The sequence below is a fragment of the Calypte anna genome, chromosome 3 (assembly GCF_003957555.1).
Source record: "Calypte anna isolate BGI_N300 chromosome 3, bCalAnn1_v1.p, whole genome shotgun sequence".
Lineage (NCBI taxonomy): Eukaryota > Metazoa > Chordata > Aves > Apodiformes > Trochilidae > Calypte > Calypte anna.
Window position 1 is genome coordinate 109,416,909 of NC_044246.1, and position 24,272 is coordinate 109,441,180.

At 39.9% G+C, this 24,272-nt stretch overlaps 1 protein-coding gene across 1 annotated transcript in view; it reads left to right on the forward strand.

Moving 5' to 3' along the window:
- RCAN2 (regulator of calcineurin 2) overlaps positions 1 to 24,272 on the forward strand; it is an 86,100-nt gene that overhangs the window by 55,108 nt on the left and 6,720 nt on the right. Inside the window, exons 3-4 of the mRNA XM_030447089.1 lie at positions 14,526 to 14,699; positions 16,729 to 16,900. Of these exons, the coding sequence (XP_030302949.1) occupies positions 14,526 to 14,699; positions 16,729 to 16,900 (346 nt within the window). The remainder of the gene's footprint in view (positions 1 to 14,525; positions 14,700 to 16,728; positions 16,901 to 24,272) is intronic.

Genomic DNA, 24,272 nt, shown 5'->3' on the forward strand with positions numbered 1-24,272 from the left:
ATAAAGGGCTAATCCATTGCTTAGGATCTTGTTTACAGATCCTAAGAAGAAAATTGTTGAAGTGTGAAAGATAGTACCTTGTATCTTCAGATACAAATTATTATATTAGAGAAATTCCAGGACTTTGTGACCAGCCAGCTTTCTGCAGGCTACTGCTAGTCCTTAAACCATAATTTGAGAACTGCTGAACTAAAAAAAAAAAATCTTATTAATCAAGACAGCTGGGAGGAAGGCCAAGTGCTGGGCCATAACAGTAATAAGTATGCTGCTTGTGTTAGACAGAAGTAATTTATTTGCATACTTAAAGTTTCAGACCTTTGGGAGGCTGATGCTTTTCTGTCTGAATTGTTAAAACAAAGACAAAAGATACAGATGTCTATTTCTTGCTTTTATAGCAGATAACTGAACCAAAATTCCTGAAAGACTGTACTGACCCAAGCTACTTGCCCCTCACATCAACTCTCAAAGTAGAAATATTTCTTGAGGTAGGGAAACAGCTTGGGGTCACTAAGTATTGCTGAACAAAAATGTTTGCTTGGCATATAGTGGCAGTCCCAAAACAGGAGATGCTCAAAATCACAGAATTATTGAGGCTTGAAAAGACCTCTGAGATCATCAAGTCCAACCTATTACCTAACACCTCCACATCAGCCAGACCATGGCACTAAGTGCCCCATCCAGTCTTTCCTTAAACACTTGCAGGAATGATGATCCCACCACTTCCCTGAGCAGTCAATTCCAAAGCCTGATCACTCTCTCCATGAGGAAATTCTTTCCAATGTCCAGCCTATGCTCAATCCATGCTGCATCCTATAAATATACAGAATATTGTTGAATGTTATTGACTCACTGTTTGCTAAAATACCTGCTTAAGCTTTAACTAATTGATATAGGTTATATAGTTTTGTAATGAAGTGGAAGCAGAGCAGATGAACTTTAAGAATTTTATAAAGAAAAGGTTTAAAATGTCTTGGATAAGGAGAATTTACTTTGAGAAAAAGTACTTGGTATAGGTATGGTGAAATTATAATTAATAGGAGTGTACACATCTGTGTAAAATAAAGGATGTGGTTGAAAATAGTATATGTATATTGGTATCTATTGAACTACTCTATTTTGAGACCAGCTACCAGTAGGAAAGTACCCTTGCTTTCAGCCTCATTTGATTTATTCTCCCCTGTTTTCCATCAAATTTTGAGGTTTAGGTGAAGAAAGTCCAGATCTCCTGTGCTTCTAATTTGAGTACTCCATAGAAGAGTCTGTGGACTCCACTGAGGGGCTTTTAAAATGAACTTGTTCACTTTTAATGGATAATTTGTCCTTCTTAGATCCCAGTATCCCATCATGATTACGTAAACACTTCTCAGTTTAAGATGTTCACTAAAGAGGAGATTCTGTTCCTGAGGCTACGACTGACACTGGTGGCTTGCAGCTGGATGCAGGTACAGTCTGTACATCAGGCTGGGTGGTCTGGGAGACCTTTGGACTTCTGAAGGTGTAACTGAGCAGTGAACATGTTACTTCCCCTGAAACTGGTAGTTCCACATCTTCTCATCTTACTTAGAATCCAGTGGCACCACACCTTGGGGGTTTGAAAATCTCACATTCCTCAGGTCTGCTCATTGGTCTTCAGCTCTGCTGATGCACACACACCATGGGCTGACACAGCAGCATTTACCATGTGAGTGCCTTCCTTTTGACACAGTGTGAAACAGTGCCACAGGGCAAGGAACTATTTTTACACATCCTACTTGGGTTTTTATATGAAAAAAAACCCCAACCAGTTATAAAAAGAATAAAATCCACACTTGGTTACCACTCTGCTTGCCAGTCATTGGGCTTGTTGCCTTTGGACTGACTACTCTGGATCCAGGCTTCTGTGAGGAGCAGCTTTAGTTCCATAATGCCAGACCTGTATCTTTTTAATATCATGCTGTTACTGATACATTTTTCACATCAGGAAATGAAAATTATTTTGATGAAGAGCAGCCCTGGTTTTAGCTGTAAGATAGGATTAGTCTACTTTCCAATTCTTGTTTCTAAACAAAGTCTGTGCCAGCTGGAAACTCTCCAGTTGGTTGAAAAATGACATGGGAGCAGTTTGGTCAGGAATATTTGCTTTTTCACCCTAGGGTTTCTTCCATCTGCCTAATAAAACAATTATATCACTGGAAGACTGAAATTCCCTTGTCCTTACCCTGCTTGGGTTTGTCATTTCAGTAACTCCTTCTTGGGTGGTGGTGCTTAGCAGGTCCACCCCAAACACCTCTTTTGGCCTACACAAGCCCAGTGTTCTGCAATCTGCTAAATTTGTGGTTTCATCAGGTGCTATAACACCATAAAGTTCTAGATGCTAATTTAGCATTGTGGTATGTACTGGAAATGAAAACAAGCTGTTGAAATTTTTTTTTTAGTTAGGCATTGCATCTCAAACCAGCTCTTGGGGTGCTTTGACTTGATGATCCTTGGAGGTCCCTTGCACCCCCTTCCCATTCGGTGGTTCTGTGTAAACCACTCTATGGCATTTATTTGACATTTCAGCATCTGTGCAGCTTGAGATCCTGGAGTGTTTTGAAGGCTGTGACCTCTGGTGGGGCAGAAAACAGCCTCTTTGAATGGAAAAAAATTCTTCAAGCACTGATTTTTCCCCCAAAGTTTATTGAAACTGGAAAGCATCGTCAGTTGTTGCAGGACAATGTTGAAACAGGTGATGATATAGAAGCAACATGAAGGGAAGAGTGCATCTTCCCTGTTTATGCAGATGTGTTTAATCCATTTTCTGCCGTGAGCTGCAAAATCAAATTCACAGTTAAACTTTTCAGAGTGGTAACAGCATTAAGATCAATTATACTCATCAGATTATAGCTCATCTGGGGCTTCTCTGAGGGCACCAAATCAGTGAGTGTGGGAGATGGAGATACTTGCAGTCTTTTTTTAGTCATCTCTCTCCGTGCCATGTATAAATATAACCATTTTAGTCTATGGAAATTCTGCCATTTGAAGTTAGAAGAACAGACTGTTACCTGTAGTTATCTTTATATATATATATATATATGGGTGGTATATATATATATACATATATATATACAGACATGCTGATGTCTTTCCATTTTTGATAGCACAGTTCTTGTAAGGAAAGTCTATATCCTAACTCTATATCCTAATTAAATAATAAAAAAATGTGGGTTTTTTTTTCTCTTCAAGTAAATGCATCAAACTCATTTTTTTTAATTAACAATTCATGAAGTAAAAACTCCAAAGAGTAAAAGAGGTTAAAAAGAAAATATGCATAAAGAATTGGTGATAAGGATGGATTTTCACTGGCATGCTACAGATGGAGACTTTCATGAATCATAAAATTTTCTGGAAATAATTTCACTGAAGAGAGTGAAGCATCTTTACATATTTATTTTGGATCTCTCAATTTAAAAGACATGTCATCGTTTTGGAACTGTGTTTTAAGGTTGTTTATTTCACTTTATTTTCCTCTTCCATTATCTGCTTTCTTTCTCACCTAGACTGCTTCTCTATTTTAAAGTGAAATTAGGAAGTAGAACAAGTTAATGTATTGGAAGGAAAATATATTGATCTCTTGTTTATCAAGACATGAAGGACTTTGCTGTTTTAACCAAGTGCAAAATCCCAAGAACTGTGGTGTAAGCATCTCTCATCTGACCCTGGACCCTCAATTCCTTATTTAACCCATCATGTAAAATTTCTTTAAATTGTTTGTGTCATCCATTCCCTTACAGTGTGTTCCTGTGGGCACCTATTCCACCATCTACACTGGCCTGGATCTGAGACAGAATAGGTCAGAATAGGTCTGAAATGGATCCTAGAAAGAAATTTCCATGTCCCCTCTATTTAAAAGCAGTTTTCTTCTGTTTAGGCCATTGCTCTTTTCCAGCCCAATGATTTTTTTTTCTTTTACCTTTTTCTTGCATGTTTCTTTCTGATAGAAGGTGCCTTTATTGAACTCCTTTTGTGTACCAGTAGGCTTGAAATGTATTGACATGTCATTTATGTAGGTTTGCTGCACACTCCATTTAGTCCCTCAGCTGAAGACAGCCTATTCTTACCCCTGATGTATTTTGATGGTACAAAGAGACTCCAGTTTTAGAGCCTGTAGCATCTAGGAGCTGCTTGAACGTCTACAGAAACCAGACCTGCTTGAGTAATTTGCAAATGAAGTGTAAGACAGCAAATGACAGATGGCTGAGACAGACTGGCAAGCAGCACCAGTGAAATTGTGCAAGAAGAGTGTCTGACAGTGGTCAGAGAGCTGCAGGTTCTGCCCACTAATTGTGGGCTGCAGTGACAGGGAGAAAGGCAGGAGAGGGGAGAAGAGGCTCTTTGTTCTGTGCTTTAGTGCAGAGGTGCAAAATGAGACAAAAGAGTGAAATTTAGTTTCCAGACTTTGGTTTTCCTTTGAATTTGAAGCTGCATTTTAGCAGAGATTTTTTTTTTTTTCTTTTTTTACTCATCTGAGGATCTGCCTTGGTGGGTCAATCATTTTCCCTTGTGCTTTTTTGACAGTTAAACAACTTTTATGGAAGATCATCAAGTTAGGTTCTCTACCACTCTCTTGCATAGTTTCTTTTCTAACAGTCACTTTCAAATTTGTCACTGTCCTTTCTCAATCCAGACAAGCAGAAAGATGTTTTTAGTCATGTCAGTGCAGTTTGGTGGTGTTAGGGAATAGGGAAGGGGAAAAAAAAAACATTCCCCATGACTGCAATGAAAAACAGCTGAACTCCTATAAATGTTGATCGCTGTAGGTGAAACAGTAAATCAGGAATGGGCAAGGCAAGCATTTTATTTGTTTAAACTGTCCCGTGGCTTTTTCTAGTTTATTTTGCTAGTTTAACTGTGTTGTCAGAGGCAGAGAATGAAGAGCATGTATTTCATGGTTGTTTTACAACATTACAGCTTCAAGAGTATAAATAAAACAAAGTTTCTTAGCACTTAGTGTTCTCTTTATCACATTTAATTCTTCCATTTAGCATACAGCTCAGTGAGGTCCTAATTCTGCACCATCAAGAGCAACGGAGGTGTCCCCACACTTCAACAGGGTCAGTAACAGTTTTTGAAAGAAACTGATCTTTCTGGATGCTCTGAATGGCTTTTCATACACTTCTAGAAATCAGGTGCTCCTGAATAAGTTCCAGAAACACAGGTTCTACTCCTACAGTTGCCCAAAAGTGAACACTGTGACTGTAAGTAAATCTGTCCTTGCCTCAGTGTCAGCAAACAGAGGAGAACAGTAAAACCTCAGAAGGGTTGAGGAGATGGAACTTGAGTTGTCAAAGATAGTGAAAAATAATTTCATGAGAAGACCCCTGAATTTACAGCAGATTCCTAAATTACTGTCCCTACATTTATAGTTATATTTTTCATGTGGATTTTCATAATGCATAACTTTGATCCCAGTTTTTTTCCACAAGTTTGACCACCTGTCCTTTCTTTATTATTGTTCCTATCACTTGATTAGGGTATTTTTGGGGGTTTGTTGGGGTTTTGGGGAGTTTTTTGGAAGCTTTCCAAGAGTGACAGCTAACTATTCTTATGATAGTGGCCTGTGTCTACATTAGCATTTTCAGTCTGAGCTGGGTGTTCTAATGAGACAACTTTCCTCCTGATCCTCATTAACTGTGCTTTTCATTCACATCACAGAGCAGTTCATGAACTGGATACCTTTCAGACAAACTTAATATAGAAGATGCCCTCCAATAGTGTGCCTATTATGGTCCAAGTGCTAATGTACATCCAGTCCATGGCACCTGATCAGAAAGTCCTCAGCACCAACTCTGCTGCTGTAGAGATCTCCTCCTGTTATCTCAATAAACACAGCAGCTATTGGTAAAAACTAATTAAGCTTGTTTTTCTTCCTTGGTTTTGTTTGTTAAATTAAGGTAATAAGAACTTTAGGAATTATTGAAACAGGCTAAATATATAAACAGTAATCTGTTCTTTGTGCTACCAATTAATTATTGGGCTTAAGTGTTTGCAGCAACAAGACAAAATCAATAGCTGGTATTATGCTATGTACATTCTTACATCCAATGCAGGCAGGCTCCTTGGAGCTCACTGCATACTTTATCTACCCATTTTCTTTTTGAATTTTTAAAATAAAAAAAAAAGGTTGGCTTGTGTGGTTTTTTTCAGGACTATCTGAATCTTTGTGTCTTTGTTATTAGCATTATTTTTATCATTCTTGAGGCAAAATGCAAGACTGCTATTCAGAAATCAGAAATGGCATTAAATCTGCCACAGCCCCGTTCTTTCTATTTTCCACTGTAAAATAAAATACAAAAGAGAAAAGCAAAAGAAAGTATTGAGTGGTGTTGCACAAAATGGTAGCCAGCATAGGAATCAAAAGTAGCTTTTCAGAGAACAAAGAATGATGGATCTGCAGAACACTCCCTAGCACTGGAGGCAAAGCTAACAGATCTATATAGTCATATAATGTACACTCGGCCAGCCCATTTGAAAGAGTGCTTCCAGCATTTCAGGGGAGATAATTTGGCATCTGGACCTGGAGTATTTCAAACATGGAGTGCTCAGAAAAAAGCTGCTGCTGGTCACACAGTGAAACAGCAGTGCTTGTGTGTAAAGAAGAAACGTGAAGTGTGGATTTTTCTTTTAGCTCCAATCGTCGGGTGTGAAATTGAATTGAGAATTCTCCAAACTCCATTAAATCACCCCCTTGGCATTGCCACAGGAACAGTTTATTTCATCTTGAAGGAGCCTTTGGTTTCCAGATCAGTGGAGCTAAGCAGGAGGAACATGCGTCACATTGAGGTAAACAGGGATGTGAGCTGGTTAAAAACAGAAAAGGCAACGCAGCAAAATTCTCTGCCCCTGCCATTTGTCAGCCTCTTCTGCAAAGTGAACGCTGTTTCCATTAAGCTTTGGGGCAGATATTATCTCTGTATCTTTTGTTGTGCTGGTAAGTTGGAGGCTGAAGATAAATTTATTTACTTCTGCTGATTTTTTTTTTTTCAAGAGGCAAATCTGCCTTGTTTTGTTCATCGGGAAGTTTGCATGTCTTGGGGGGCTGTCCACATGCAGGACTGGTAGTGAGGGTTGTGCCTCCATCCTGATGGTTATCCACCAACTTCCTCTGTTTCCTACCTATTTTAGTCATCTCTGTTTTTTTATGAGATGATGAATTACAAATATCGGTATCACATCTTATGTCTGTGATACTTTCTCGAAGTCTCTCTCTGGAGCAAGACACTGAATCTGTAAGCAGTAAGCATTATTTCAGATATTTCTGCTGTCAGAATGATTTTTGGCACAAAATGAAGGCAAAACTAAAATCTGAAAGTTCCATGCAGATGCTTCCAGAACAGCCCTAGTGTGTCAGGGTAAGACAGCAGCACATGTAAGCCATGGACCAGAGCTGTGTGCAGATATGCTCTGTGGCCAGTGTCTGTTCTCTTTGGGTTTGTTTCACTGCAGAGCAAAGAAACAAGGTCACATAGCATCATGTCAGGAATATAAAATGTGTTTTCTTTGCATAGTAAAACTTATAAGTTATGAGAACCCCAACACTAACAGCATTGGAGTAGCTCCAGGAACTGAGAGAGCAAGATTTAGTGTATTTTTTAACCCTGTCCCTCTCCAAGTCCAACTTTAACATCTGCTTTTATACTGTTTCATTTCATCTTTGGCTCTCAGTTATGTGACCTCCTTCCCTTAAAAACATCAGAAAGCCAAGCACAGAACAACAAACTGCAGGAACTGGGGTAGCAACCCTGAGTTGACTTGTTGGGGTACTGAGACAACTGTGCTATTTTAGAAGATTAATTATTGCTGTGATTGAGATAACTAAATAAACCCAAGCTCTTTTCACCCCTGTCTCAGTGCTCCAATCTAACTTCAGGAAGAGATGAGCAGAACTTTACCCTGAGTTTCAAGGTGAGAAACTTGCTTTTAGACAGTAGGGTAACCTGGTGGTCATTACAGGGTACCTTGCAGTTCTGGTTGCCTGACAAAATACCCAGTGCTTCATGGTTTTTTTCCCACTTCCAACATTTCTCACATGTACCCCAAGGAATGGCAAGTGGAAGGACCCATTTTTCTATTGCAGTTTTCAGTGCTTTTTCTACTGATAAGGTTGTATGAGAAGAAAGTTGTGTGGTTGTATGGTAACAGAAAATAACTTTCTGCAGAAAACATTCAGACAGTAGTATGCGGTCTAAATGTTTTATTTAAGTAATACCCTGACCCACTGGTAAGGAGGGAATGGGAAGATCTCACACTCTTACCCAAAAGTTAGGACCTGGAGACCTTGTTCCTTAATGTGATCTCTGAATGATAAATTTATATTTTATTCTCCTGAGATTTCTTAAAGGTGGATGAGGACAAGACCCTGGGAGCTTTCTTTTGATCATCATCATCATAATCTATTTAAAGTATTTCCTCTCTTTTTAGCACTCATGGAATTTTAACTTAGAATCAGTAGTGCTTTCTCATGTGTGCTTCCAAAGTCAAGCACTTTCCTGGTGAGTTTTACTTTTTTAGAGGCAGAGAATATGATCATTTATTAGGCTGTTGTTTACACTGGCTACTTGCAGGAGTTCTTGCCCTTTGAGTAGTTTCCACATATCAGTTATATCAAGTTGCTTGTTTGTTTTCTGTGCCTCATCAAGAAGTTGTACTTCAGCACTCAAGGTGAACACAATTCCTTGAAGTCCTGATTAGGCTGTCCTGTAATCTTCCCATCCTTTTCATGAATGTAGTTTGCCTTTTTGATACTTTTAGGGTAATGGCATTTTGCAGTTTCACAAGGCTAGTGCTAAATACCTTCCTGAATTCAATCTTAAATCTTCCAGTGGACAGTATTTTTTTTTCATGCCAACACTGTTGGTTATTTTAATTCAGATAATCCCTTTCCCTTACCATCATTTACAGATTTCCTTATACTTAGATGTAGCAGGGAATATGTTGTACCTCACTTTCTGTTTTCCAAGGTGAGATCTCCTACCTTTGCTTCCTATGATAGCCTCACCTCTTAAAAAACTGGGTCATCCTTGCAGTTGTCTTCTGCTGCTCTTCCAGTTTGCCTTTGTCTCCTTTAATCCTGGGTGAGAAGAGCTACAGGCAACATCCAGACTGGGTTATTACAGCACCCTTCCTGTGGCATTGACATATCCCAATCTCACAAGTACTTCCAGCTGGTATTTTCTAGGCTCATGCATTAGTTATTTTTAAAATCTGTGCCATTTTAGTGACTCGTTTATCCCTCTAGAATTAACCAGTGTGCCCAACCTCTTTGCTGTAAACTGGAAATTATTCTGCTGGTAGAATGTATTTGTTACTGGGTTCTTCAGTGCACTGGCTCCGTGTGTTCTACCCAACCCCATCTTTCCTCTTGTGCTGCACAAGAGACCTCCAGTGTTGCACCCAATGTGGTGATGTGGAAACATGAGATGTTGGAATCTAAAACTTAAGTTTATTTCTTACATGAAAATTTATATCAGGTAGAGAACCCATTTCAGAAAAAAACATTTTATAATTGTAAATGATGTCTTAGATTCCCATTGTATACAATTAGTTACTTGGATTCTTTCATATACATGAACAGGAAACATTGAAATGGGAAAATGCTTGCTTTAGTTGTTTACAAAACTCCAGGAAAAAGGATTAGGGTGAAGATTTAAATCACAACCATCTCCTAAATCAAATGTATACCAAGGCTGATAATGAGTGTAAACACACTGGAAAATAAAATGTAAAGTTATGTTCTGAGTTCTAGGGCTCTAATAGAAAGCTCACTGATGTCTGTGGAAAAACTTTCATTGATTTGTATTAGGCCTTGGCTTTTGTCCTGAATGAAGACAATACCAGTGGAGCTATTCATGGGAGGAATGTTTGGAAATAAATCACAGGAATGCAGAACTGGAAGGAACTTGCTCTGTTGGAACCTAATTCACTTGCTAATTCAGGCAGTCATGTTTTGCAATGCTTGTTGTGTTAATACTTTGTCATAGTTCCTGGCATGAACTAATCAAATTCAATCTTAAAAAAAAATAAAAAAGAAAAAGTCTTGCCACTGCTGCTGAAATTGGAAGGATGTTTCTGGATCATTACTCTGATGTTTGAAACATTCTTTAACTTTTAGCCTAAACCTATTTATACCACTTGTTTCCACTTGTTTTATGCCAGCTTTACTCTGTATGTTATGCTTTGTCTTCACTCTGTATAGTTCTGGTGAACTACTTGTTACTGTCCCATCTCTTCTCAGGTTTTGCTTTGCTTTGCTAAAGAAGCCAAGCATTTTTATTTCTTCTTCAGATATTTATTCATTCCCTCTAGCCTTTATCTGAATCTATTCCCATTTGGCTTGATCTATCTGGGATATGGACAACAAGGTCTTCATTTTTAATGAGGCATAACAGCATTCTATATAAAGTTGTTAATACTTCCCTTGCTTTACTGGAAATACTTTTCCAGATACATCCAGTATGCTGTTTGCTGCCTCATGGATGCATTTCATTGATCCCTTTTATTGTGGCTTATAGGATCTGGGTTCCCAGGTGAGATCCCATTTAGCAGTGGAAATAGTTTTTAGTCCCAGAGTGCATAGTTTTGCTCTGGTACTTTGAGGCTTTTTTTAAGCTTGTGTCTAGAGCACATTTCTTTCTTGGATGGTGCTCTCTGTGTCCTTTGCATTGGATGCTGTAAATAGTTACAAACAAGTTTAACTAATCAGCAGCCTGAATTAGTATGTTCCTCCTTTGTGCTAATTTTTTTCAACTAAAAAACCCCCAAACATAACTCTAGAAACTTCCAGAATTTGTGACTGATGGGTGAGAGCTGGCTTAAAAGACTGGGAAAAGGTGTCCAGTGTTGTGCAAAGGAATAGTGAGATGAAGAGGGATCACAGAGCCATGAGGGACCACTGAGAACTTCTGTAGTATTGGTCAAATGAAAGCTACTCAAATTTGCCAAAGCAACTGTTTGGTCTCACATCCCTATATGACAAAATCCCCAAAATAAATGTATCTCTCAGGACTTAATGCAGTTTAACTTTTTCAAGAGTAGCAGCACTACTGCTTAACTTCTTATGTTCCTTTATTTTTTTCAAGGAGTTTTCAAAGTATTCTGAAAGTGTAGACACCTATTTTCTAAAAATACTAAATCATTAAAGTGCTTTAAGAGTTCTGAATTGAGAGGATTATGAGCTGTGAATAATTTATCCTCAAAATATGAAGGGGAGAGAATTTGCTCAGGTCTTTAGAATGTATATGATACATTTTCTTATTGATTGGAATGACTCTGGAATACTTTTACCCAGATAAGGACACTCAGCAGGCATTAGAAGTCACAGGCAACGTGAATGAAGGCATAAGGTATTTCTTGGGAAACAGCATCAAACTGGAAGGAGTTGGAATGGCTCAAGATGCAGCTGAGGGCCATTAACTACAGTGGATGAATAATAATCTCTACTGAGGTTATTATTATTATTATTATTATTATTATTATTATTATTATTATTATTATTATTATTATTATCTGAAAGTGCAGAAAAACTCATATGTATGAAACTTTTTACTGGGAGATGCAGTTTCAGTCAGTGCACTAGATGTGTCCCCACTATGGATAGACTGCTCAGTATTGATATCAAGCAGAGGGCTTTATTTCCTTCTTCTCCCTGGCATCTTCAGAAGTGTTAATCAAAGCTGGATCTCTAGAGCTTCACTAGCAACAAATTGAAAAGTAAGTAGAATAAAGTCCATAGCAATGTAATGTTCTCCCAGTATTACATTTGGCGTCCAGTACTTAATCAGCTTTATTTAGAGATATTTCCATCTGTCCCTGTTGGTGCCTAATGAGAGTGTCTCAGAATTGTCCAGGAATGAGCCCAGAATGTTCTTTGTGCTTTCTGCTCTTGGAGTCACATTTGAAATCTTATCCCTCCCCCCCCGTTTTTTTTTTTTTTTGCATTATGCCCCCAGCCAAAAGCCACGTTCCACATTGTCACATCTGCTGTGCACAGGGAGGGCAGATACACAGGGCTGTCCAATGCAAGATAATACTTGTGTCCATACAGGGAGAATGTTTCCTAATAAATAGGCAGTTTTAATAGATATTTACATCCCGATGTCCTGACAAGTCCATGCTTGGTTTCTTCCATGGTCTGTGTAATATTTCTTTAGTGTGAGGAATGATTTCATCGTTGACTTGTGAGGAAACAGAGATACTGCAAGGGAATTGAAAATATTCACCTTGATGCTTATTTTTGAGCTTGTGTGACTTCTGTTATAATATCTTGATCATCTCAGATGTATCTATATATACATAAACATACCTTGATATCTCTCATGTATGTGTGTTTAAGTTTATTTCAGGCTGCTCTTTTTTTTTAAAAAAAAAAGAACTCTGAAATAGGTAATATATCTAACACAAAGACAGAAGCTTTGGTCACAGTTACCTGTTAGTTCAATTACAGACAGTACTGTGTGATTCTGGATGCTGTATAAGTCCTACTGTATACATAATGCTGGACATTGTGAAGGTCATAGCACCCAAATTCCAAGTAGGACAGAACTGAGATGACTGCTGCTTTTGGCTGACCTTTACCCAAATGTCACTGGATGTAGACTTCTGCTCAGGAAAATGGGAGTTTGAAAAACTGTAAGCAAAGCAGATAAAACCCATAACTCAGGTGAGGAATTGTGACAGTTTGAACATTAAGTGACCAGACCTGCATGTTCATACCTATCACCTTCATGTGGTTTGTGGGATTACTGCTTGTCTTCCTTCATTCACCCTCACCCAAACCACTGAGCTCTTTTTCTTTTTTTCTTTTCTTTTTTCTTTGTTTTGGTTTTGGTTTTGTTTTTTGTTTTTTTTTTGTCCCTCTTCCAAACCATCTCCTGTGGTGAGAAGGAGAGGTGAATGAGGTCAGGCAAAATGAAATGAAAATCATGAAAGCTTAATAGACCACAGGGAGGTTCCTTTGAAAGGGTGCCAGAAATAGAATCTCAGTTATGGGGAAGAAGACCACAGAGCTGAGCTGGCAGTGAATGAAAGGAGATGTGGTAGATGCACATCAGTTTTTCAGACTCCTTGCCACCACACTGGTGTTTTCCTGGTTAACTCTTTCACACTTACATTGTGCTGGCAGTAGGCAGTTCCCCAGTGCTGGTAGTGTTCCCTGGTGCAGTTTCACTGTGCTGCTTCAGGGTACATTTTTTTAAGAAGTTCTCAATTCTTTGCCTTGCTTGTAAGATCAACAGATGAGAACTGAAATATTGATGAGATTACATAAACTGCATTCCCTGTGTCATCATCTGCAGCCTACCACTTCTCCACTTCAAGGGATAAGAAATTGTTTTCCTGGATGAGGAGGAAAGAAATTGTATTTTAAAATGTGCTTACTTGCAGATATGTCAAAGAAAATGCCAGGTTATTGTAGTTATACAAACTTTTCCACACGTCAAAATAGCCCTTAGCCTATGAAATGGTGTGGCAAATCATCTCAGGCACTGGTTTTTGTGGATAAAGAAGTCTTAAAAGAAAAGGCTTTCTCTGGCTGATTGTCCATGTTCTAAGACTTCAAGTCTTGGTTGCAGTAGTTAAGATGAAGAACTTTATGTGAGAATCACTGCATGGCAGCCTAAAATCTGAGTAAACCCAAAGGCTGGAATGAATGACAGTTGTTCCCTCTCACTCCCCATGTTTTATGAATCTGTGCTTGTGAGAAAAAAGAGATCTGTGCAAGGGTGTTAGAATTAAGGACTTGTTTGGTTTTGATGATGTGGAATTAGTCTGCTGGGTGCACTTGGTTTATGGAGAAACTTCAGTCTGATCTTCAAGGGCTGCTTAAAGTACCTTGAGATTTTTTTTGATCTCTAAGTCCATAGATGTGGTACATTTTAGACCCTTCTTTTGCAATGTTAAATCATCCATATTTGTGTCATGTGCTTTTGAACACAGAGTTCTACAGCTAAACACTTTTAAGCCTGAAGTTTGTCTTTGGGACAAAGCACTATTTTCAGTTTTCCAGCTTTTCTCTCTGCTTCTGCAGGAACTCTCGAGGACTGTGTGTATATCTGCACCAAGTATTTAAATGACTAAACATCCAGAAAAACCTAACAGACACTACAGAATGACCCTGCAGTGTAATGTGAATGTAACCCTCAGTACCACTGGGCCTGATGTTGCCTGCTGACTCCATTGTAGTTCAGCACAATGTGTGCTTTTGTATAGATGAGACCAGAGCTGTCTGGTATGTTCAGTCACATGCCCCTTTTCAGCTTCATTTCCTAAGTCATTATCACAATTCTGCTCAAATTTTACAAGAAGTTCAATATTTTGCAGAGTTCAGCACTTCCAGACCAGTGTTTTCCTTTATTTCTTTTCACAGAGTCTATGGACACCCATCCCAAAACAGGCACAGGCTGCAACCTCCTGGCTGAACACTTGTCATCGATTTCCCAATCATCCTGTGACACAGACAGACCTGACAGAACACTATGTTAATCTTCATTATTTCTTTTTTTTGTTTGCAGGAGAAATTTGAAGGCTTGTTCCGTGCCTATGATGACTGTGTGACATTCCAGCTGTTTAAAAGCTTCAGGCGTGTGAGGATAAATTTTAGTAGTCCCAAATCAGCTGCTCGTGCCAGAATAGAGCTGCATGAAACACAGTTCAGAGGGAAGAAGTTAAAGTTGTATTTTGCACAGGTAATGAAATCTGGTATCTGTTTCTACATTAGTGTGTAGCATTTGTAAGAAATATTGCTCAGTAACAGTGAATAAAAGTAATAAAGCTTTTCCCTGTGCTCAGTCTCTCTGCTAAATGGTTACTTAGAGATCCTTGTGTTGCCTGAGCTGTACATGCCCAGTGGTTCTGCAATAAATTTAAACAACTACTTAGGACCCCAGTTGCTTATTGAACACATAAAAGTTACATAGCTTAGAACTGATTTACAGCATTGGGTACTTTCTGTGGGTAACTCTCTAAACTAATCGTAAAAAAAAAGTAGTAAACTATCTTAAATTCATGAAAAAATAGGGCTGAATTACTTGTTTGATTGCAACTTTGAGCTACAGTCAGGCTTCCTCCTACCTTTTTGTGAATGTGTGTGAACTTTTTTAAATGAAATTCAGTAAGCTCAAAAAAAAAAGGGAGAAAGTAGGGAGAGAATACCCCCAGCCTGGGGGCACAGGATTGTTTCCATCTGTTGGAAGCATCAGATGGAGGTTTCAATTCTTGGCCAAGGGTGAGGGAACCCAGATGTCCCATAGCCTGGGTGAGTACAGCAAAGTTATTGGAAGGTGAGGAAGGTTGAGAACCTGACCAACATCATTTCTCAGTCTATTTTAATAAGTTGCCTTGGCCACTGTGGTTTAAGAGATGTTCACTAGTGCTTATAAGCAATGTAAGTGTTCTTGGAGCTGCCAGATGGGTCCTTCAGAGGTCTGAGATTAAAGGCAGGCTGGTTTGAAGAATCAAACCTAAGAGGCTGTTAAATTTTGAGCTCTTGCAGCCTGGTCAGAGTAGAAGCTGTTTTGAGCCTAGGTAGAAGCAGAACCTCAGTAAGATGAGAAATTACAAGTGTGAAAAAAGCAATGTGCTTCATGGGCTAATGACTTCAGAAAATCTTTCAGTTTGGTTTAGGTGTTGACAGTTTACCTCCAACCCATTTAATCTGCCTTAACCTCCTAGATCTGGCTCTGATTATTTTTTTTTTCTGAAAGGTTTCAAAATCTGCTGGTAAGCAGATCTGAGAATCATTTCTCTCTAGCTGCACAATCAAGAGGTTAATAGGAGTTCAGGATAACAGAATAAAATTATGCATAGTAGTGGTTGGTCTCCATATCTAAACTGATCTCCTGCAAAGCCATTTGGGTATCTGCATTCTGCTCTCCAGTACGTGCTGTCTTAAAAGACCTTATTATTTGTGTCCAGGGAATGGAGAAAACAGTGCCTGGAGCAGTGGATGTTTGGATGGGTCTGAGCCAGACTGAATAAACACTTCCAGAACTAGGAGTTCTGAGGAGCATGGAGTTGGGAGACCCAAACTGGTTCTTTGCAAAACCCATCCTGGTATAGCAGGGTGCTTTCTCTGGCTTCCTCTCATACAAATACAGTTTATTGCATCTGGGCCCAAGCTGGTTGTAAATTTGCTCAGGTGTAGCTGTAGTATAATTCATTTATGTTGAGACTCCTTTAATATATCAGAAGAAAAGCAGGAATTGAACTAGATCATTTATGATGGATGTAAAATTACAACAATTAGTCACAAATCAATAAGGAACATGATAGCACTTTAGCTGAAGAAATAAAACCTTCAGAAATCTGTCTGAAGTTACTGACAAAGCCCTGGTGCAGTAGTTACTGGTTTCTTGTCTAATGCCTGTTTTTATTTAGGAGTTTAGGTCAGTAGATCACAACAGTGTCTTTTCAGCTTTAAAAATCTCCGAGCTACGAGCAGCTGTGGATGACAAAGCTTTGCATTTATTCTCAGAGAACATATACAATAGACACAGACATTGTAGCTTTGCTCATACAACAGCTCCTCCCCCCATCATGTATTTACTGTAGAGGAACCATCTGCAAGACTGAGATGAGCTCCATCTCCAGGCCTTTTCTGCCAGGTCTGCTGCTGAAATCCTGCCTGAGTGGCATTTCATATTACAAGTGTGTGATTTGAGTAATCGTTCCACTTACCCATCCTGTACTAAGCAATGTGTTTGTTGTGCTTTTAAGATTCAGACCTCTGAGACAGATGGAGACAAGCTTCATCTGGCACCACCACAGCCTGCAAAACAGTTTCTCATCTCGCCTCCAGCCTCCCCACCTGTAGGGTGGCAACCAATAGATGATGCAACACCTGTCATCAACTACGACCTCCTTTATGCAGTTTCTAAGCTAGGACCAGGTAAGCTTGTGGTCCTTATGTGAAAATGTGTCAGAAAAAAACAGATGAGAAATAGCAGAATAGAGAATAACTGTAGAGCAAGTTGGGGTGAAGCCTGGAAGTTGCATTAAAGCTTTGGTTTTAAGCTGATGCATGTCAACTGATGCTTTGCTTACAAATGAGTTTTACTCTATGTATATACAGAATTACATCTTACCTGCAGCTGTTTGGTTGAACAGCAGATCAAATCATGTTTACATAATTTATTGTGTGTGCTTAGATGAAACAACTGATGGGTTATGTGGGGCCTGGACAAATGCTGGGCCATGAACTTGAGGAGTTTTTGCTTTAAATCACATCTGCTCAGTGCTGCTTTCCAAGATGTAGGATCAAATGTTCAGGCATCACTGCATCTCCACCAGGCTGGAGAATCTCCCACATTAATAACTTTGTAGAGAGAGCTGCCACTCCCCAGCCTGGGCAGGATTGCTCTGTCAGGACTGCCCATTTTCAGCTGCAGAAGAAATAAGTTGTCACCTCAATCAAAATAGGGTAGGTGTCAATAATGGATAATGCTGAGAGACTTTATTCTTCTTCCCATCTTCAGCTAATGCCAGGAATTGAGACTAGCTGGGAATTTCAAAACAATGCTTTTCCTTAGAAAATGCTCATCTGATGAAGCAAAACTTTTCACAGGAGAGTATTACTTTTGATTTAATCAAGTCATCTTCACAAATAGTTTTCTTTCAAAAGCTGTTAAAGCACCCTCTTAAAATTTTAAAAATGGGAACTGTTCCAGTTTTCATGCCCAAGTAGTGCCAGTTAGAAATTAAGTCTTGTTTACAGTTATGAACTGTAAGGAAAAAATAGCTTGATAAATTTTTTTCATACCAAGATAAAATACTTCAGATCCAATCTAATAACAGCTGAGGGGGTCAACTCATGAAAATTTATCAGAGTTTATTTTCAAAATACTTGTGGGATGAGAGAATTGTTTTCTGCCCAGCTGTACTGAAGATGCTGCTTTCTTGTTCTAAGAGCAGCTCCAATTGCAGACAGTTTATCACAGGGGCTTTTGTGTAACTGCACCAGAGTAACCCAGATTCATGGGGTGCAGGAAGAGATGTTTCATAATTCTCAAGGTTTTTGGGATCATTTCATACCTTTTTCACATGGAATCTGTCACAGGGGGAAATATATACCTGGAGAAGATCAGAGACTCCTGTTTTTTATTCCCCTTCAGCAGGAAAGCCCATAGAAAAAGGGCTGTGAGGTGTAACGTGTTGTGCTATATTGCATATTGTTATTTCTAGAATGCTTTGCATCTAAACTGCTGAATAAAAGAAAAACAAATAAACCCCCTTTGTTTTTCCTTTGATGCAGCAGTGTTATAAATGGAAACGTGTAAACGAATTCCCTGGCTAGCTGGGTAATAAATCAATTCCTGTTCTAGAGCAGTGGAATGTGAAATATCACTCATTGTCCCACACTCTGGGACAGCTTGGCGTGAAGGTCACACTCACTCGTATTTAAGAAGCCTGCAGGGAGCAGTATGAAAAGTCATTGTGTGCTCTCCTCTTTCTATTTTTAGCACTTGTTAGAGAGATCAATTTTAGTTAACTGCAGTGATGGTTTTAAAATAGTGTTGCAGTTGCTCAGTTGTGCATTTGCTATGTTTAGAATTTCATTGAAAAACAAATCCCACCAAAACTCGTCTCTCAGATTCACGTCCGTAAAACCATGCTGCTGTACATCAAATAACACTGCTAGCCTCAGCTGAGTTGTTGGGGTTTCTTTTTAATTAAAAACACAATTAAAAAATGTAACTGTGGCTTTATCAGCTGTCAAAAAATACTCACTGGCACAGTTGTTTACAGGACTCTGAGTGTTAGAGCCTGAATTCTCTGTCTTCAACTTGTGCTGAGGAATCTTTGCTATGTTAAATGCACTAATTTGGTAAGATTCATATCTGAGGATCAGAAAACTTCATTTTCACATGTAAATAGTGAACAATTTCTTTGGATGTCATCAGCACAAGATGAGTTTTACTGACCTGATCCACTGGGAATGTAAGACACACTTGAACACACACTTCCACTACTTTCCTGTTCCAAGAACAGACACCATCTCCTTTCACAATATGCTGCCACAATCATTACAGCTACAAAATCAGACACTTGAAACTGTGCCAAGGCACAAAGGTTGGGAGATTTGCTTCACAGTGAAATGAACAGGCCAGGAGCTGGTTAACAGATTTGCTATGTGCTGTCTTTTTCCAAGCTCAGTTTTGGGACAGGATGTTTTTTATTTTATTTCAGCCTTGTGGCTGCAGTAGTGACTGTCTGGCACCTCAGAGGTATGATGGAAAAGTTTTCTTTTTTGCTGTGCTCAAAGGAAGATGGCTTTTGGTCCTTAGACATTACAGAGATCAGTGAGGGTGGATTTACTTCTCAGGGCATATTTATGGCATATTTATTTAAGTTTCCAGCTGATTAATGTATATTCTCACTTTCTGCAGTTGTAGAAATTGAGCTTTAAATGAGGCATGAACAGAATGTCACAGACCAGCCAGAGCCAGGAACTGTGAAGACCAGCCTGTAATTTTTCCAATATATTGCAAAAAAAAAGAAGTGTGATCATTAATCTAATTGATGAAAAAGACTTCCACTGTCAAAGAACTTCCAGTAATCTGAAATGCTGATGAAGATACAAAGGCACAGCACTGAACAAGGGTGGTAGCTTGGCTGTTTGACCTGTGGTTGTGTCTCTGCCCAGCCTGACTTGGACCTAACTCTGCTACCAGGAATGGTTGCAACCTACCCAGTTGTGGTCCAGTGTAGGTCCTCATGTCTTTTCCACAACATTTTACATGGTCTTAATTTCATCCCACTGAGGAATACAGGAAATAATTTTATGTGAGAAATGTTTGTGAGGGGGAGGAAGGGGAATCTCCAGGTCCAGGGGGTGTATATACAGCAGAGCTGCTTCTCTCAAAGAAAAGGCAGCTGTGTTTGCCATTTATTACTGCAGCAGTTTACAAACCATCATTTTAGCACTAGAATAACTCCTTTCTTTTCTGGAAAGCAGTCCTGTCCCCTCTCTATCTGCCCCCCAAGCTGCATAATTCTTTCCTCCTTCCCCCATCTCCTCTCTCAAACTTGTCATCCCAATTTCTTCACAACAGATTGCTGTGCACTCCCTCACTTCCTAACTTCACACTCCCAAGAGCCTTTCCCCAGGACCCCAAGTGCCACCCTGGCTTCTCTTTGCTGATCTCAGTCCCTGCCTGCTGCCCACACTGCAGCTTCCCAGGAATTGCCTTTTTCCTATAGTTTTATGCTGGCTCCACTGATGAGATCTGCACTTCTAAATAACACAAAATATCAGTCAGGGTCCCAAGCATTCACCTGCTCCCTGTGCTCCCCAGTGTGATTTTGCCCTCTGCCAGCCCTTGTCTCCACAATATCAGGCACTGTTTGAAAACCAGTGCAGGCTGGTGCCATCTCCAGTAGCCTATATAGACAAATTTATACCTGTTTCACTTCATGTTTCCTGGTCCCTCATCAGCATTTCAGCAGGCTTTGCACCTCCTAGATGCCCTCAGGCTACACAGCAGGTCATGCAAAATACATTTTTTCATATTATAAAAGCACAATTCTGAAGTGTTACACGTGAGGGCTCATGCTGGTACCTCTTGGGACACCAAGGAGACCCTGCAGATGTCTGTGCCACCTGGCTGCTGGCTCTGTGCATGGTTACTGGTCAGAGAAGGGATTGGGTCAGGGTTTTGTTCTCTTTAAGCAATGAAGACAGCAGCTCCTGCCATGCTCCAACTGAGTTTCTTGAGGAGGAGGTGAAGGTCTTGCCCGTGTTCCACCCTGGGTTTGTCTCTCCCTTGTGCAGGGAGGGGGGAAATGGGGAAGAGCAGGATCCTGCCCAGTAAATGCCACACATGGGGCTTTCAAGCCATGTCTTGCATGTCAAGTTTTCTATTCCCAGGTGTTTTCAAACTCTCATGTTTCTTCTCACTAATTCAAAAGAAACACTAAATACTTTGTATGGCTTCCAGAGAGGGTTCAGAAGTGGAGGGACATGCAGGTGGGCAATAGATAATTTTTTCCATCTCTGTGCTTCCTTTCTCTTCTGTTCTGTGTTTCCTTCTTCCCTTAGCAGGGACAGGGTGTAGAAAGCTTTCCCTCTTTCTTGTTCCACTGGCCAGGAGAGGAGGATTTCACTCCAGTGACAGCTTTCCAGAGTGAAACTACTTAGTTTTGCTGATGGCAGATCCATGCACTAGAGGTGTTACATGGGATGGGCTGTATCTTTTCCAGCATAAAGGTGCACCTGGAAAAAGAACCACTTGTTATTTACACCATATTATTTGTAAAGCACTTGGATGAAGGAACTATAAATGGAAGGTATTTTTATTATGATGCTAGTGACATGTTTTACATTGAGTGGACAGCTCTGATCCCAATTAACCTTTGATCATGAGTCAGAATCAGGGATGAGGTAGCAGCAGCATTATAATTTTGTCATTGTTAATTAACTATATGAACCTTCTCTTTGCTGAACAAAAGCATTAGACAGGAGCTGCACCACCCATGAAAGGTTGTAGTAAAGATTCACAAAGGAACAGAGAATCATCTGGGATCCTGAAATATCCTAAGTTGTGTTTGTGCTGTTCTTGTGGTCTTCCTTGTGTCACCTGAGGCTTGTGGGTTTGCTTGTGGGTAATGAGGTGACAAAAGGCAGTGCAATGCAGGGCCTGAGATGGTAAAGGAGGCATCATCAGAGGCAGGTGGATAACTGGGCAGATGCTTGAGTGATGTTAACTACAGAAGTTGGTGAGTCTGAACTGTGCTAACTGAACCTGCAGCTCTTAGTTTGGGAAAACCTGTGTCTTGTCAACATAACTCAATTGCAGTGATTTTTAACCATTACTTCACAAGCTTAACTGCTGAGGATTTAGCTCAGTTTTCTGTTTGTTTCTAATTTTGGAGGTTGTGTTTTAGAGGGAAAAAAGAAAAAAAAAAGAAAGAAAAAAGCAGAAGGCAAGGTGTAATTGGCTGCATCTATTGGACTCTTGTTTTGTACTTATTACCTTAGCATTTCTCTGCAAATAACAGTTATACTCAGGAACAAGAGACAGCTGCAGAAAGCCCCATAGTTACAGTTGTCCTGCTCCTGGCTCAGCCATGAGAAGGTTTTCTGCAGTTTGAGGCACAGTTCTGCAGGCATGAAAAATTGTGAGTACAGAACTGAGTCTGCAGCTCACTTCTGCTCAGAAATAACTGGATGCCTTCAAAACCTAATTTGTGAGCACATCACATTTTGATTTGCAAAGTGACATTAATTGCTGTTGCAGCTACTTCTGCCAGAGGCATCTGAATATTTATTTTTTTTTCCTCGTGTCTCTACTTATTCCCACCGTTCTTTTACCAGCAGAAAGAGTCCTTCTGGGAAGGATTTGAACAGTAAAAGAATGTGGCATTTGAACTGGGATTATTATCTTTGAAGAGGGCAGTGAATCTGATTTACTTCACAGTGCTGGTGTCTGAGGAAAGGGCCCAGTCCTGTGTGTGCAGAGAGCTGCAGAGCTGCTTGTAGCTGACAGTGACCAATGCAGCCCTCAGAGCTGGCTGGCAGCATTGACGTCAGCCCAGAGCTGAGAAATTAGCTGAAGCCCACAGGGAAAATAGGCAAAGAAAAAAAAAAAACCAACCATATAATTTCTCAGTGCAGCACATCCGTGCTATTTCTCATTTTTTATATTTTAGCCTATCAGCAAGACCTGTAATGCTTTGCTCAATTTGGATTCGGAGGAAAGGTTGCCAAAAATAGAGCAGTTAAATGTCAACATTAATGGTTTTACAGCAGTAAAATATTTCTCACAGCAAGATGCCTGACTTTTAGCCATTTTTCACTGGTTGCCTCCTAGTTTTTAGGCAAAGCAGGACATGCAGCATGTCCCCTGGTCACGAGCCACCCAGTTTTATTTGGACCAAGAGCTTGTCACCATGTGAGCACAGTCCCAGAAGTGCATGTGCTGATGCAGGGCCAAACCTGTGGCCCTTTTCTCACACGAATTCTTCTGCCAAAAAGTTGCTTATAAATAAAATCCAAAATACATAACACACACAAACTCCAAGTGCTTTGAGGTAGGGACTGCCATTTCACTTGCATTGTACAAGACCTGGCACTGCCAGGTTCTGCCTGTGGTGCAGGAATGTAGGAGCTGCTGCACCACAAATACAGCTCTAGAATCACAGGGTGGTTTGGGGTGGAAGAGACCTTAAAGATCACCTCATTCCAGCCCCTCTGTGTGAGAGGGAACTCTCACTAGACAAGGTTGCTTAAAGCCCTGACCATCCTGGCCTTGAACATTTCCAGGGATGGAGCAACCACAGCCTCCTTGGGCATCTTGGCTCACTACCCTCACACTAAAGAATTCCTTCCTAATATCTAATCACATTAGCTAAATGTATTGGGACCTTACCTTCCTCATCTCAGAATATTTTTCAAGCAATAGGCAGTGGTTCTGGAGCAATCTGATTAAAAAAACCCCAAACTATCAGGTGTGCACATGGGCACTGTAAACCTGGTTGAATTCAACTGCAGCTTGTGGGGCTTGGAGATGAGAGTGATGGCAAATAGTCCAAAGTGGGGAAGCACATGATCTGGAATGGTTTCTAGTTTCTAGTGCTGCAAATGGGTGCTTGTCACTTCTGAGATACCCAGCCAGCTTGTCAGAAATGTCACTGTTAGGACTTTTTTTTCTTTACAGTCTTAAAGTAATTCTTTTTGATTTATTAACCTATGCCTAATTGTCTCCTAATTCCACAAACCAAAACACACGTACTGCCAGCAGACTAAATATGGGACTGAAAGTCCTGTCTGATCCTAATTTTCCTTGTGGACTCTTGCAGGCAGCCACCTAAGCCACATTCATCTTCCTCACCCCTCACTGGGTGGAGACTTAAATAAGAAATGTACATTTTTAGAAAATCTCCTGTGCTGTTTAAGCATTTAGCCTTCTAGTGAGCATTTAGAGGCTGAACAGTAACCTCATCTGTAGAGACAGAGTTTGTTACAGCCCTGGCTAAAGAACTTTGAATCTCAAAATGCACTTGGAGCAGATATGTGTATTTTTTTTATTTCTGAAGCAACTGGACTAAGTCTCTCTGTAGGTGACTACTTGCAGAATCTAATGAACATTAAATGGTCCTGGAGCCATGCTGGGCTGAAAGAAAACAGTGAAAGAAAGGAGCAGCCCCAACCTAGCAGGTGTGGTGTGACTTCAGGCCAAATGTTTGATAGGTTGGATTCCAGTCCCTCTTCTTACCCATGAACTTCTGTGCTCTCTCTCCTCTTCATACTTTTTTAAATTTTT